At 40.3% G+C, this 12,199-nt stretch overlaps 1 protein-coding gene and 1 long non-coding RNA gene across 2 annotated transcripts in view; both read left to right on the top strand.

Annotated features, from left to right (window-relative positions):
* The window catches only part of LOC138973372 (uncharacterized), an 88,761-nt gene that overhangs the window by 55,717 nt on the left and 20,845 nt on the right, over positions 1-12,199 (top strand). The gene's annotated exons all lie outside the window — the stretch shown is intronic.
* LOC138974331 (uncharacterized) lies at positions 257-10,434 on the top strand. Its single transcript, XM_070347052.1, has 6 exons — positions 257-309; positions 935-1,048; positions 2,633-2,719; positions 5,179-5,289; positions 10,134-10,255; positions 10,374-10,434. The coding sequence occupies exons 1-6, from the start codon at positions 304-306 to the stop codon at positions 10,432-10,434; spliced, it is 501 nt and encodes a 166-aa protein (XP_070203153.1). The 5' UTR covers positions 257-303.

Here is a 12,199-nt window from a genome sequence, read left to right as displayed (position 1 = left end):
CTCTACACTTTGACGTCTGCTTTGGTGACCTTTGACCTTTTTCTTGAAGGAAAAAAATTGAAATATCATATCTCTGAAACTATTCATCGGATTTGATTCAAACTTTATAGGATTATTCTGCCTCATATAATATTCAGAACTGCGAAAGTGACTCGATCGAGCGTTTGCTCTTCTTGTTCTCCTTTGCACTGTATGTGTGTGCATCATGAGTCAGTGTGTGTTTTTGTTTTTATTTATTTATTATGTATGTGTTAATGTCCTAATACTTATCTTCTCCAGGCTCTGAACAAGGAACTGCAAGAGATGCAGGTGGGATGTTTTTTTAATGTTTATAACTCCTCCTTTCTGTTTCCTTCTCTGTATTTTTGTCCTTGACTTTCTATTCACTTTTTCTATCTGTCTTCCCCTACATACTTTTCTCTCAGTTTTTTTTTACATTTAGTGTGTGTGCGTGTGCACATGTAATTCGTGGAAAACTACTGAGCCAATCTGAAATTTGCACAAACTAACTGTTCAAAATGCGTATTATTTTGCATGATTAGTCTTCATTAAGAACCTTTCTTAATTCATGCCAAGTTTTGAATCTCTAAGACAGTTCCTTCCTTGTCGGGCCTTTGTATTTCTCAGTTGGCCTTGTATGTATTGTTTTTATATGAACATAGTTTTGTGTGGGATTCCAATATGATTCCTATAGGAGACCCCTAGGAAACCTACGAGCCTGTTTCTTCCCCTATTGGCTTCCTTAGTACACCTCATGTGCATATTCAATCCCTAAACGCAACATGGATGTGTGGACCTATAGTTCATTTTGTACCTGATATGAAATATTGTAATTTATTTATATTTGTTACAGCATATAACTCAAAGATTCACAAGAAATCATGTACATACATTTCCTTCTGTGTACTTTTAATGAAGAAGAGTATATGTGCAGGCTAAGCGGACTGAAGACTGGCAAAACTTTGCAAAAAGTTTAGAGAAAGACAAGGAAGATTATAAGAGTTTGTACGACAATGCCAAAAAGGAGAGGAAGGAGGAACGGATACAGGTATGTGTCAAAAAACAGTGTACGGTCCAAGCATGTTCCCTTGCTGTTTTCCCAATGACCTGCTTCTTTGTCTGAGCTCAGTGTTAGCTGATCGAAGTATACGACTGCATATGTAGCATACTATTTTCTAAATAAGCTGCGATTTAAATTGAATTGCATACACTAGCTCAGCAAAGACAAGACTAATTCTATGAGACTGAACAATCGCATAATGCACAAAGCAAACCGACTGACTCCCTTCCCATGCACAACTAGATTACTAAAATTCACAAGCAATCCACAGTAAATTGGGTTTCATATTAAGTCTGCGATGAACATTTTAAAAAGTTGCCATTGAGTATAAAATGTAGTAAATAAAAAGTATTTCTTATCAAAAATGTCAAGGGGGAATACTCTGGTTGTCAAAGCTCCTGAACTAACTGAGTTCACATAATACAGCAGCTAACCGGCACGGTTGGCCTTGTGGTAAGGCGTCCGCCCCGTGATCGGGAGGTCGTGGGTTCGAACCCCGGCCGGGTCATACCTAAGACTTTAACATTGGCAATCTAGTGGCTGCTCCGCCTGGCGTCTGGCATTACGGGGTTGGTGCTGGGACTGGTTGGTCCGGTGTCAGAATAATGTGACTGGGTGTGACAATTGAAGCCTGTGCTGCGACTTCTGTCTTGTGTGTGGCGCACATTATATGTCAAAGCAGCACCGCCCTGATATGGCCCTTCGTGGTCGGCTGGGCGTTAAGCAAACAAACAAACAAACAAACATAATAGTCAGCACATTGTAAGTCTATTGCATTTCAGTTTGGTGGCTTAAAAATTAATTGATGACTTTGGTCATTAAAAATCTGAAAATTGTAAAAAAAAAAAAAAATTTTATAAAACGATCCAAAATTACGTTCATCGTATTGTCCATCATTTTCTGATTCCAAAAATATATAGATATGTTATATTTGGATTAAAAACAAGCTCTAAAAATTAAAAAGTAAAAAATTATTATCAAAATTACATTTTCGAAATCAATTTAAAAACAGCATCTTATTCCTTGTCGGTTCCTGATTCCAAAAACATTAGATATGATATGCTTGGAATAAAAACACGCTCAGAAAGTTAAAACGAAGAGAGGTACAGAAAAGCGTGCTATCCTTCTCAGCGCAACTACTACCTCGCTCTTCTTGTCAATTTCACAAAAACAAACAGATAATGACGTCATTTTAAGTGGCACAAACGTGTACATGAATGCCTTCCCTTTCGAATGATTTACAGTTATATAATTTTTGTCAAGCGGTTTAAGTTTTATGTCCGTTTTATGAACCCAACCCTCAAAACAAGAATAGTAACGCCAAAGAAGGAAAACATACACACAAACCAACGTTTTTCTCACCGGTGGTTTGGAATATTGCCCCAAAACTTTCGATTTAGTGTTGTGGTGTTAAAATCTATCAGAAAAAAGTGTTTGCTAACGTGACGCCAAAAAGTAACCAAAACGGTCCTTAGCCGACTGACTACATTCTACAACATTTCAATAAACATTTAAAACTTATTTGTTTGTGAAAGATTGAGAAATATTGTAGCTTTTGTTTTTTACTTGCAGCATGATGCAGATCTGGCGGGTTGCAGAACAGAGATAGAACATCTGAAATCAGAAAATAAGGAGTGTATGAAGGAGTTAAAAACGAAGGTACAGTAAATGCTGCAACTCGTTGTCAGAGGAAAAAAATCAGTGAATTGTGCATATATATGACGGTCTAGGATGTGGACACTCAACATCAACAATGTATTGGGTATACCTCAAGGTCACAATTCTACATCAGATAAGCTAAAACACCGGTAAATATGCAATGGTAGTAGTTTATTGCTGAGAGCAAGAACAATCCACCCTTCATAAGTGATGTCTGCATGCCAAGGTAATAATATACAAGAATGAATCTCTGATGCATGTTCATAGCCTTTTTTCTACACCATCTTTCATATACTTTTTTTTATGGTTTTTAAGTATCCCTTCTTCCAGATAGTAGTTTCAAATCTAGGCACACATCCTATCCTAATAGGGCTGGAGTTTACACACTATATTAAACTCGGCAACAAAATTATTGCACCCATTTTTGTACCCCAACTAAAACATTCATTCTCATGTCATTTCAGTCAAACTTTCTGTGCCATTAAAGGCAGTGAAACTTGGCTGCCTGGCACACTTATCGGTTCAACAATATCTTTTATAGGGGTCATGTGACCATCTTTCAAATAATGGTACACCCAAAATCAACCCGACAAAAACAGAAGGTACCGATTACAGTAAGTAATCAACAAAAATTCAGAATGGGCTCAACTTGGCAACCTCGACATATGCAGAGAAAGTCAACCCAAATATCTATCCAGAACAGGTTGTTTTGTTTGGCTATTGTATTTCTTGTGTTATGCCATTCCTAATAATGCAGGTATTGATCATATGAGCGATCCAAAAAGATCTTTTTCTGATGATTTTGAGGGGTATTAATATGACAAAAAGTGCTGTATTTCAGCAATTATTGGTGGATTTTGTATCGTGACAGCTATAATTTGTTCAGATGTTATGCAATACTGCGCAAAAAGTTTTAAAACTCATGTTTGTTTCACTCCGCATGCATACAGAAAATGTTTATTACAAATACAGTCATTAAAATGTGACCAATTAAGTGTCAATTTGCTTGTCCTGTAAAGGGGATTGAAAATGTCTGGATGATTGCTGTGCTACAATTTTAAGAGGCATCAGCAAATACCGCAGTCTTTAGAAAACAGCCAGCACTTTCAATTTTGTTCTCACGTGTTTACACGATTTGCAAATTTCTGCCAGTGGTCTGCATACTTAAATACAAATTTGGCAGTATAATGCAACAATCACTTACTATTTTGGAAGTTATAAGTCAACAATCCTGTGCATGTGACGGGTTATAAAACATTTTTGGGAATATTGCATTGCAATTCTGTGTATTAGTCTGTAATGATCCAAAAATCTATCCAAAGTACGTTTCTTATGTAGGCATATATAAGCACCTGAAAGTTTCGAAGCAATCAACAAGGTCATTCCTTAAAATACGGCACTTTTTGTCTTAAACCTCCACAAAATTGACGCACAAACATCCCGTTTTTAACCACTCGGATACGATCGACACCTGCATCAGTACTGACATGCATAACACAAGAAATATATGCAAGATAGCAAAACAAAACAAAACAAAATGTTCTGGATATATAATTGGTACTTTCTCCTCGTGTGTAAAAGTTGCTAAGTTATGCCTATTCTGATTTGTTGTCAATTTTTTTAATTGGTACCTTACGTTTTTGCGAGTATTTGGAAGGCATGAGTCACGTGACCCCTGTTAAAGAAATCTTTGATCCCAAAAGTGTGCCAGATGGCACAAAGTTTGAATGAAATGACAGGGGAATGAAACATTGTTTCAGTTGGGGTACAAAAATGGATGCAAATTATTTTTGGGCCAAGTTAAGTAGATTGACTGTTAATAAGGTAAAGAACATAATTTTACTGTTATAAAGGGACATTAGAGTTAAAAATAACTAAATATGAACACACACGCATGGACACACACTCACACACATGCACACACACACACACACACACACACACACACACACACACACACACACACACACACACACACACACACACACACACACACACACAGGTATTGTTACATGTATCATAAAGACAATTAAATGATGGTTTACTTGTTTGTTAGTCAAAGCTTACAAAAAAAGTGTCCTTGTTGGGAATGAAGTCAAAGGCAAAATGATTTCCTGGTAGATATATATTATTATATACAAACTCAAACCCCCCTTTTAAGACCCCCCCTTTTTACGACCTAATTTTCAAGGTTTTTCCAAAGTCATAAACAGGGGGTTCTACTGTATTTAGATTGACGTCAAAAGCAAGAATGTGGGACAAATTAAGTCATGAGCAAGGGAGGTCATCCTTTACTCTGTGTGTGTCTCCGCCTCTTACACTCCAACGTGGAATTTTGAAAGCAGGGAGCACACCAGAGGTAATGGAAGAGGTGTATATATATATATATATTTGTTCCATTTATATTCATTGAAAATTATTATGGGAGTTAATTAAGTTCTTGATTGATTGACTTGCAGACGGAGCAGGTCTTAGACTTACGAAAACGCATCATGGAACTCCAACATGGGCAGTCTGCGAAAGGAGGTAAAAGGGACGAGGAAAGCCCTCAAAGAGATGATATATGTATGGTAAGTGTACAGTCATATTAGAGTTGACACTTCATCGTCACACATCATGCACCCCCTTTTCATTTGTATTTGTTTTTCTTTTTGCCATTACAGTGGAGTCCGGGTACAACGAATCTCAAGGGAGATACATTTTAGTTCGTTATATCAGTAATTCGCTGTAGAGTTTTCAACCCTAAATGGCCTCAAGACAAGTTTTCCCACTCACCTTCAAATGATCGTCCCATCGATCTTTCCTTGGAGAGTACAATCTCTGCATGCTTCATAATATAATCCATAGAGAGGCATAGTTCAAATGTTCACTTTACTGTAATTTTAGAAGTAAAATTTAAAAAGTCGTGTAAAAGCATGTACGGTATTTTCCGGGTCATTAAGGGGGCACTTTTTTTCCAGGAGTGTATCAAAATAGAAATAAAATCAAAGAGACCGCCTGAGTACCAGTCAAACAACTTGTGATAATGCATGTTTCAGCTGAGACATCAAAGAGACCGCCCCATAGATTAAACTGTCACTGACCCCTGTGCAGGAAATGTTTCCACTCTCATATGACAGGGGAACCACCTCATAGCTAAAACTGGGTCATTGACCCCTGGGAAGAAGGTCAGTGTCTTTTAAAAACGCTCGCGCTGGACCCGAGTACTCTTCAGACATTCACACACACACACACACACACACACACACTCTCTCTTTCTCTCCCTCCCTCTCTCTCTTTCTTACACACACACAAACACACACACACACCACACACACACACGAGTACAGACTCATGCACGCACACAAACACACACACACACACACACACACACACACACAAACAGTAACACTAACACATGTGCACAAAATGAACACACACACACACACACACACACACACACACACACACACACACACACACACACACACCGCGCGAGAGAAACTAAAGACTACAGGGAGGCATTGACGTCAAAGACTTTCGACCCGTGACGTAATTACGTCACTATTCTTGGTTTACGGTACCATTCCGCGGCTTTGCCACGAGTATGCCATAGTCTTGGTTGGCCGAGACCTTGCACCGTTCGTTGTAGCCTTGTGACTTTTAGAGACAAAACTGCTCTGGGGGGATGAAAACGTGTTTGTTATAAGAGGGATTCGTTATGCAAATGAGTTCAAAAGCTTCGTTGTAGCCCGAAAGTAACAAGTAAGAAATAGAAGGCTGTCTGCCGGGAAATCAATGGCAGTTTGTTAAAAGCGGGATTTCGTTTTACCCAGGTTCGTTATAGCTGGACTCCACTGTACTAGACTAAGTTTTGTGCCAGCTGAGAAACTTTTGACATCTGCCTGGCCTGTGCAATTAAAAGTGTTACACAGTGATTATATATGTTTGCACACCTATAAATACAATAAATACAATCCGATCTTTAAAAAATGGCGAAGCATTTTTCGGTTATAAAAATGCTCAGATATTTCTGGGAATTATGCTCCAATATAAAATTAAAAAAGCAACAACAACACATTAGTAATAATTATTACTATAATTATTATCAGTGGTAGAAGTCGCAAAAACAACAATAAGCTTTCCCCTACGGCAATCAGCACTTTACCCCCCCCCCCCCCTCTCTCACACAAACAAACACACACACACACACAGAGAAACACAAACACACGCACCCACCCACACACACACACACACACACACACACACACGCCCCTCCCCTGCAAAAAAAAGAAAATAGGTTTCGTTGAGAACAGAGAGAGAGACTATGTGTGCTTGTGTTCGTGTGTGCATGTGTGTATATCACTGTATGTGTGTGAAAGTATACTGTAATATTTTACTATCAAATTCTGAATTTTATCTGACCTGCTGTACGTGGTACATGCAAGGAAGAGAGTTTTTAGAAAGAAGAGAGAAGACATCATAATAGTATTGTATTGTGGTGTGTGTGTGTGTGTGTGTTGACGTATGTCAATCTGTTTAATTCTCATTAAAGAGCAGAGATAATGTCATGAAATGTATGCATGGATCGAACTCTCAATGGGACTCAACCAAGCTTACACAATAATGCACTGGTTCTTGCGTTGACTTCAGGAATCATGCAGCTTGTGTGTGTGTGTGTGTGTGTGTGTGTGTGTGTGTGTGTGTGTGTTATTTCAATTTAAAAAAAAGTCTGTAAACATCATGAGATATTTTATTCCGCATTAAATTTCAGTAGCAGCATTTGAATCTTTAATTATCTGTTTTTGAATTATTTCCGTTTGTTTATGTGATTGTTGTTGTTGTTACTGTAAGTGTTGTTGATGTTGTTGAGTAATGAATAGCAGGCTGCACTGCGACATAAACGCTGTGTGGGCAGACATCACTGTAGAGATCGACTGCCAAAAACACTGATTCTGGTTCTATACTGTTCAAAAAAAGAAACGCATAGCTTGTAATATTTGGTTAATTTAGTTATATGGCTACAAGGATATCCACCAAACTGCCGAAAATGTTTATCTGGTCGTCGACCTTTCGTCCATTGCCACAAGTGAGCTCTGCACGTGACGCATGCGTTATCAGTGGCTACAATGTCAAAATTGCTCATTTGGCATGACCACTCGTCATGCTTCAGTGTAATCTCGTGAAACTCGGGGAATATTGAGCTCTCACCATGTCTTCCAAAACCCATAAAAGCGGATTGTTCGCCACAACGAAATCAGACGGCAATTCAGCGACGAAAGATGGCCCGATTGAGCAGAGAAGACCGCCAAATTGCATTGGGTCGTTTACAAGCAGGCCAAAGTCAAAGTGCAATCGCCAGGCACTTCCACGTGTCCCAGAGCACCATCAGTAGACTGTGGGTCAGGTTTCAAGCCACTGGCTCCGTTGCTGACTTGCCACGAGCGGGAAGACCAAGGGCGACAACTGCTGCTCACGACCGCTTCATACGGCTCCGCCGCCTCCGGAATCGTTTCCTGTCGGCCTCATCTTCTGTCCAGGCTCTCCCCGGGCCACACCGATTATCGGACCAGACCGTGCGGAACCGCCTGCATGAAGCTGGTTTGAGAGCTCGCAGACCTCACAGAGGAGCTGTCCTCACCCGCCGCCATCGCCAGAACCGAGTGCAGTGGGGCAACCAGCACCTTCGCTGGACCGTCCGGAATCACTGGAGACACGTGTGGTTCAGCGACGAGTCCTACTTCCTGCTCCAGCGACATGATGGTCGGAGGAGGGTCTACCGGAGAGTAAACGAACGTTACGCGCCCAACTGTGTGGATGAGGCACCCGTTCATGGTGGTGGAGGCGTCAGGGTGTGGGGGGCGATCAATACCGCTGGAAGGAGCACCCTGGTGCACGTCCAAGGGCGCATAACTGCCCAGCGATACGTGGAGGAAATTCTGCGCCCACACGCCCTTCCTCTTCTGGCTGACCAGGATGCCATATTCCAGCAGGACAACGCTCGCCCGCACACAGCACGACTCACCACCCAGTTCCTCACCGACCACCATGTCCAGGTGCTTCCCTGGCCATCCATGTCGCCAGACATGAACCCGATAGAACACCTCTGGGATGAATTGGACAGACGTGTGCGCAGGCGAGAAGAAGCGCCGGTAAATCACCGCGATCTATTGCAGGCACTTCAGGAGGAGTGGGACACCATCCCACAGCAAGATATCCGGCATCTGATCCAGTCCATGCCCAGAAGGTGCCGGGCAGTTGTTGCTGCTCAAGGCAGTCACACCCCCTACTGACTTGACAGCCTCGGCACCCAATCGTATTGATTGACTGATTGATTTGAAGATGCAAATGAACTGTGTGTGCATTCAACTGTGTCCATACCAAATTTCAAACAAATAATCTAAATATTGGATTTTCTGTTAATTTTTTCGAAAAATAAAACAAATTTGGCAAGTAGCAACTATGCGTTTCTTTTTTTGAACAGTATAGATAGTTGTACTGAAACGTTGACGTACAGAAGGAAAGGAGAGCTAGTATCTAGGTAACAGAGATGGGAGAGAAGAGTAGCTGGGAAAGAAACATGATATGAGGGACCCTCTCCTCTGGCTTGTCACTACTATAAACGCCTAAATTGACTCCGATAAACAATTCACCACTAGCACGAGGTCTTGTCTTGACAGCTTAGCTGATAAAGGCTGTGGTTCCACAGATAGAAAGTTTTGTAGGGGAGGTCGGGCTTTAAAAGCTTTAAACACATGATCCACATTGCCTTTGTCGAGGCCTGCTTGCAACCCGCTGCTTCCATTTACATAATAAACTGCTCAAAGGGCATCATCACGTGAAAAAAAAACCTTCAGATTTCCAAATTAAGAGGAAATTCAGGGTGGGGAATTGAAATTCTTTTTGTGAAATGACGACAGTGCCCTTTGGTGATTGGTCAATGCGTTTCAGTGTTAGAAGTGCCAACATTATGTGGGTCATGCTGGATATCAGTGCTATATTTCATTTTGCTTTCCAAAATACAAAGTGAATGTGTGAATAAGGGCAGTCAACAAGTTAAGGAAACTCGAACAGTCAGATCGATAAGAGTACAGCACACAAACTTATGAAAGGGACCGGCTTGGGAACCGACAAGTTGGTTACAGACACCCCACCCTTGAGAACTCAAAAGTAACCAATGGTTAACCCTGTTAGTGCAGTCAGTTTAATCAAATAACTTTTGAGTGCCCAGATGCTAGTTATAATCTACTAACTGGATATAAGTCATTTGTTGTGTGTGTGTGTGTGCGTGTCACTGTGTGTGCATGCATGCATGCGTGTGTGTGTGTGGTGTGCATGTGTGTGTGCGTGTGTGTGTGTGTTTTACAGCAAATAGTTTGATTTTGATTCATATTATGTATAACAAAGAGTTAGCTTTTGCTCTTGTGGTTTTCAGAATTGTGCATTTGAAGGTGCTTCCATGGGTATCCAAGAAAGACCAGACAACCATGATGAAGATGGTGAGATGGAGGCTGCAGCTGACAGAGATGCGAAGCCATCCCCAGAAGATAAAACAAGGTAAGTCAGGAAATTTATTGCAAAAGTTAACATTAAATTAGGCATTTTCATGTGCACATTCAAAATGGCAAACACGTCCACGTTTCTTGATCATTCTGTTTTCAAAGCTGTATTTCAGGTGCCTGTACTCCAGGTGCCTGTACTCCAGTCTCGTAGCACAATTTAAACTGACAAACTGAAGCATTTGACAATTAGAGATGCAATTTGCTTTGCAATATTTTGTCTGCATTTACACAATACAGTCGCTTATGCATGTACGTCATGCCAAATGGCAATCATATCCTTGTTCAACGTGTATCTGGAATTCAGCCAGGTCAAAAATCAACACAAGCATAACAGATAATCAAATTGGCAGAAGCTATAAGCTCTGTTTGAAATTATGTATGTTGAAAAAAAATGTGAAAGAAATCTCTGAGAAATAACCTTATTATGATTTCTTGGTTTTCATGATTGATTAGCCTTGGAAAAATGTTCTATATATCATCTTTGATACCATTGGAGTATTTGCTTGAGACTTTCGAAAATATGTAATCTCCAAACACAACAGAACATTCCTTCCAAACACTTTTCAAAAGATTAATGTTTGTAAATAAAGAAGAAAGAATTATATAGTTAACACAGGGTTCGTACAGGTCATGGAAAACCTGGAAAGTCATGGAATTTGATTTTTTAATTTTCCAGGCCTGGAAAGTCATGGAATTTCAATTCAAGTCATGGAAAGTCATGGAATTTAACAAAAATAAGAAAGAACAAAAATTAACCTTTAGCACGCCAGCGGCGATTTTCGTTGCCCAGCCATTCCCCGATTTGTGTCGCCAGCACAAGGCTTGTTCGAATGACCAACTTCTCGTTCGTATTTGCATACGAGAATAACGGTATTTTTAACGGCACTTGAGCCAAAGCGAGGCTCACTTCCTTCCGTTATCTCGTCGTGTCGTCTGCGCTGCATTTGAGTCTGTTTCGTCGAAGTTTTCTGCTTTTGTTTTTGCATCGATAAAGTACTTTAGCGCTTCGACAAGCAAGATGGAGGATGATGAGTTTGAAACTTTCTTTCGAGTTGTTTCTTGACAACAAAAAGTATGCGGAATTGGAACGAATTACCGAGGAAGATCTTCGCAATGAACTGTGTATCGCGGTGAAAAAAATGACAGTTCGTCAAGTCACAGTGACGGTTACGAAACGGAATTTACGAAAGTGCAGATGGATACAAACAGTGGCTGGTCCAGTTTAGTGAAATGACAGGACCAGCAAACATTACCGATAACCTGACTGCGTAGCAAATGCTTGACTTGCTTGTCGAAGAGACACTGCGTAGAAACTGACTCAAATTCAGTGCAAAGCAAGCCAGTGTCAAAACTGGCAGTGACAAGACGTAAAAAGTTTGCGTGTTCGGAAATGGCGACCTGTGGATCTAGTCATGGAAAATGTTATTGAAGCTCATGGAAAGTCATGGAAAAGTCATGGAATTTTGTTTCTAAAAACCAGTGGGGACCCTGTTAACAGACGTTTTCTGGAAATAACTCTGTCATGTATTTCAAGCGGTGTGGCAGAGTTGCAAGTCATTTATAAGAAATCAACATAGAATTGAGTTTTTGTAGTTGTATGCTTAGGGTGTGTAACCAACAAAGTATGAGCAATTTAAAAAAAAAGTGGTAAAACTAAATTGACAAGACAAGTCGCGTAAGGCGAAAATACAATATTTAGTCAAGTAGCTGTCGAACTCACAGAATGAAACGCAATGCCATTTTACTCGTAGCATCGTCAGGCCACCGCTCATGGCAAAGGCAGTGAAATTGACAAGAAGAGCGGGGTAGTAGTTGCGCTAAGAAGGATAGCACGCTTTTCTGTACCTCTCTTTGTTTTAACTTTCTGAGCGTGTTTTTAATCCAAACATATCATATCTATATGTTTTTGGAATCAGGAACCGACAAGGAATAAGATGAA

This window comes from Littorina saxatilis, linkage group LG8 (assembly GCF_037325665.1).
Source record: "Littorina saxatilis isolate snail1 linkage group LG8, US_GU_Lsax_2.0, whole genome shotgun sequence".
Taxonomy (NCBI): domain Eukaryota; kingdom Metazoa; phylum Mollusca; class Gastropoda; order Littorinimorpha; family Littorinidae; genus Littorina; species Littorina saxatilis.
The sequence above is the reverse complement of the archived record's forward strand: the minus strand, read 5'-3'. Positions and strand labels throughout refer to the sequence as shown.

What these genes read in the sequence shown, in the direction of transcription:
- LOC138974331 (XM_070347052.1), top strand. An exon ending in GGAAGGAGGAACGGATACAG is followed by an intron (nt 1,049 to 2,632) that starts GTATGTGTCAAA and finishes TTTTACTTGCAG; the next exon opens with CATGATGCAGATCTGGCGGG. An exon ending in TGAAGGAGTTAAAAACGAAG is followed by an intron (nt 2,720 to 5,178) that starts GTACAGTAAATG and finishes ATTGACTTGCAG; the next exon opens with ACGGAGCAGGTCTTAGACTT.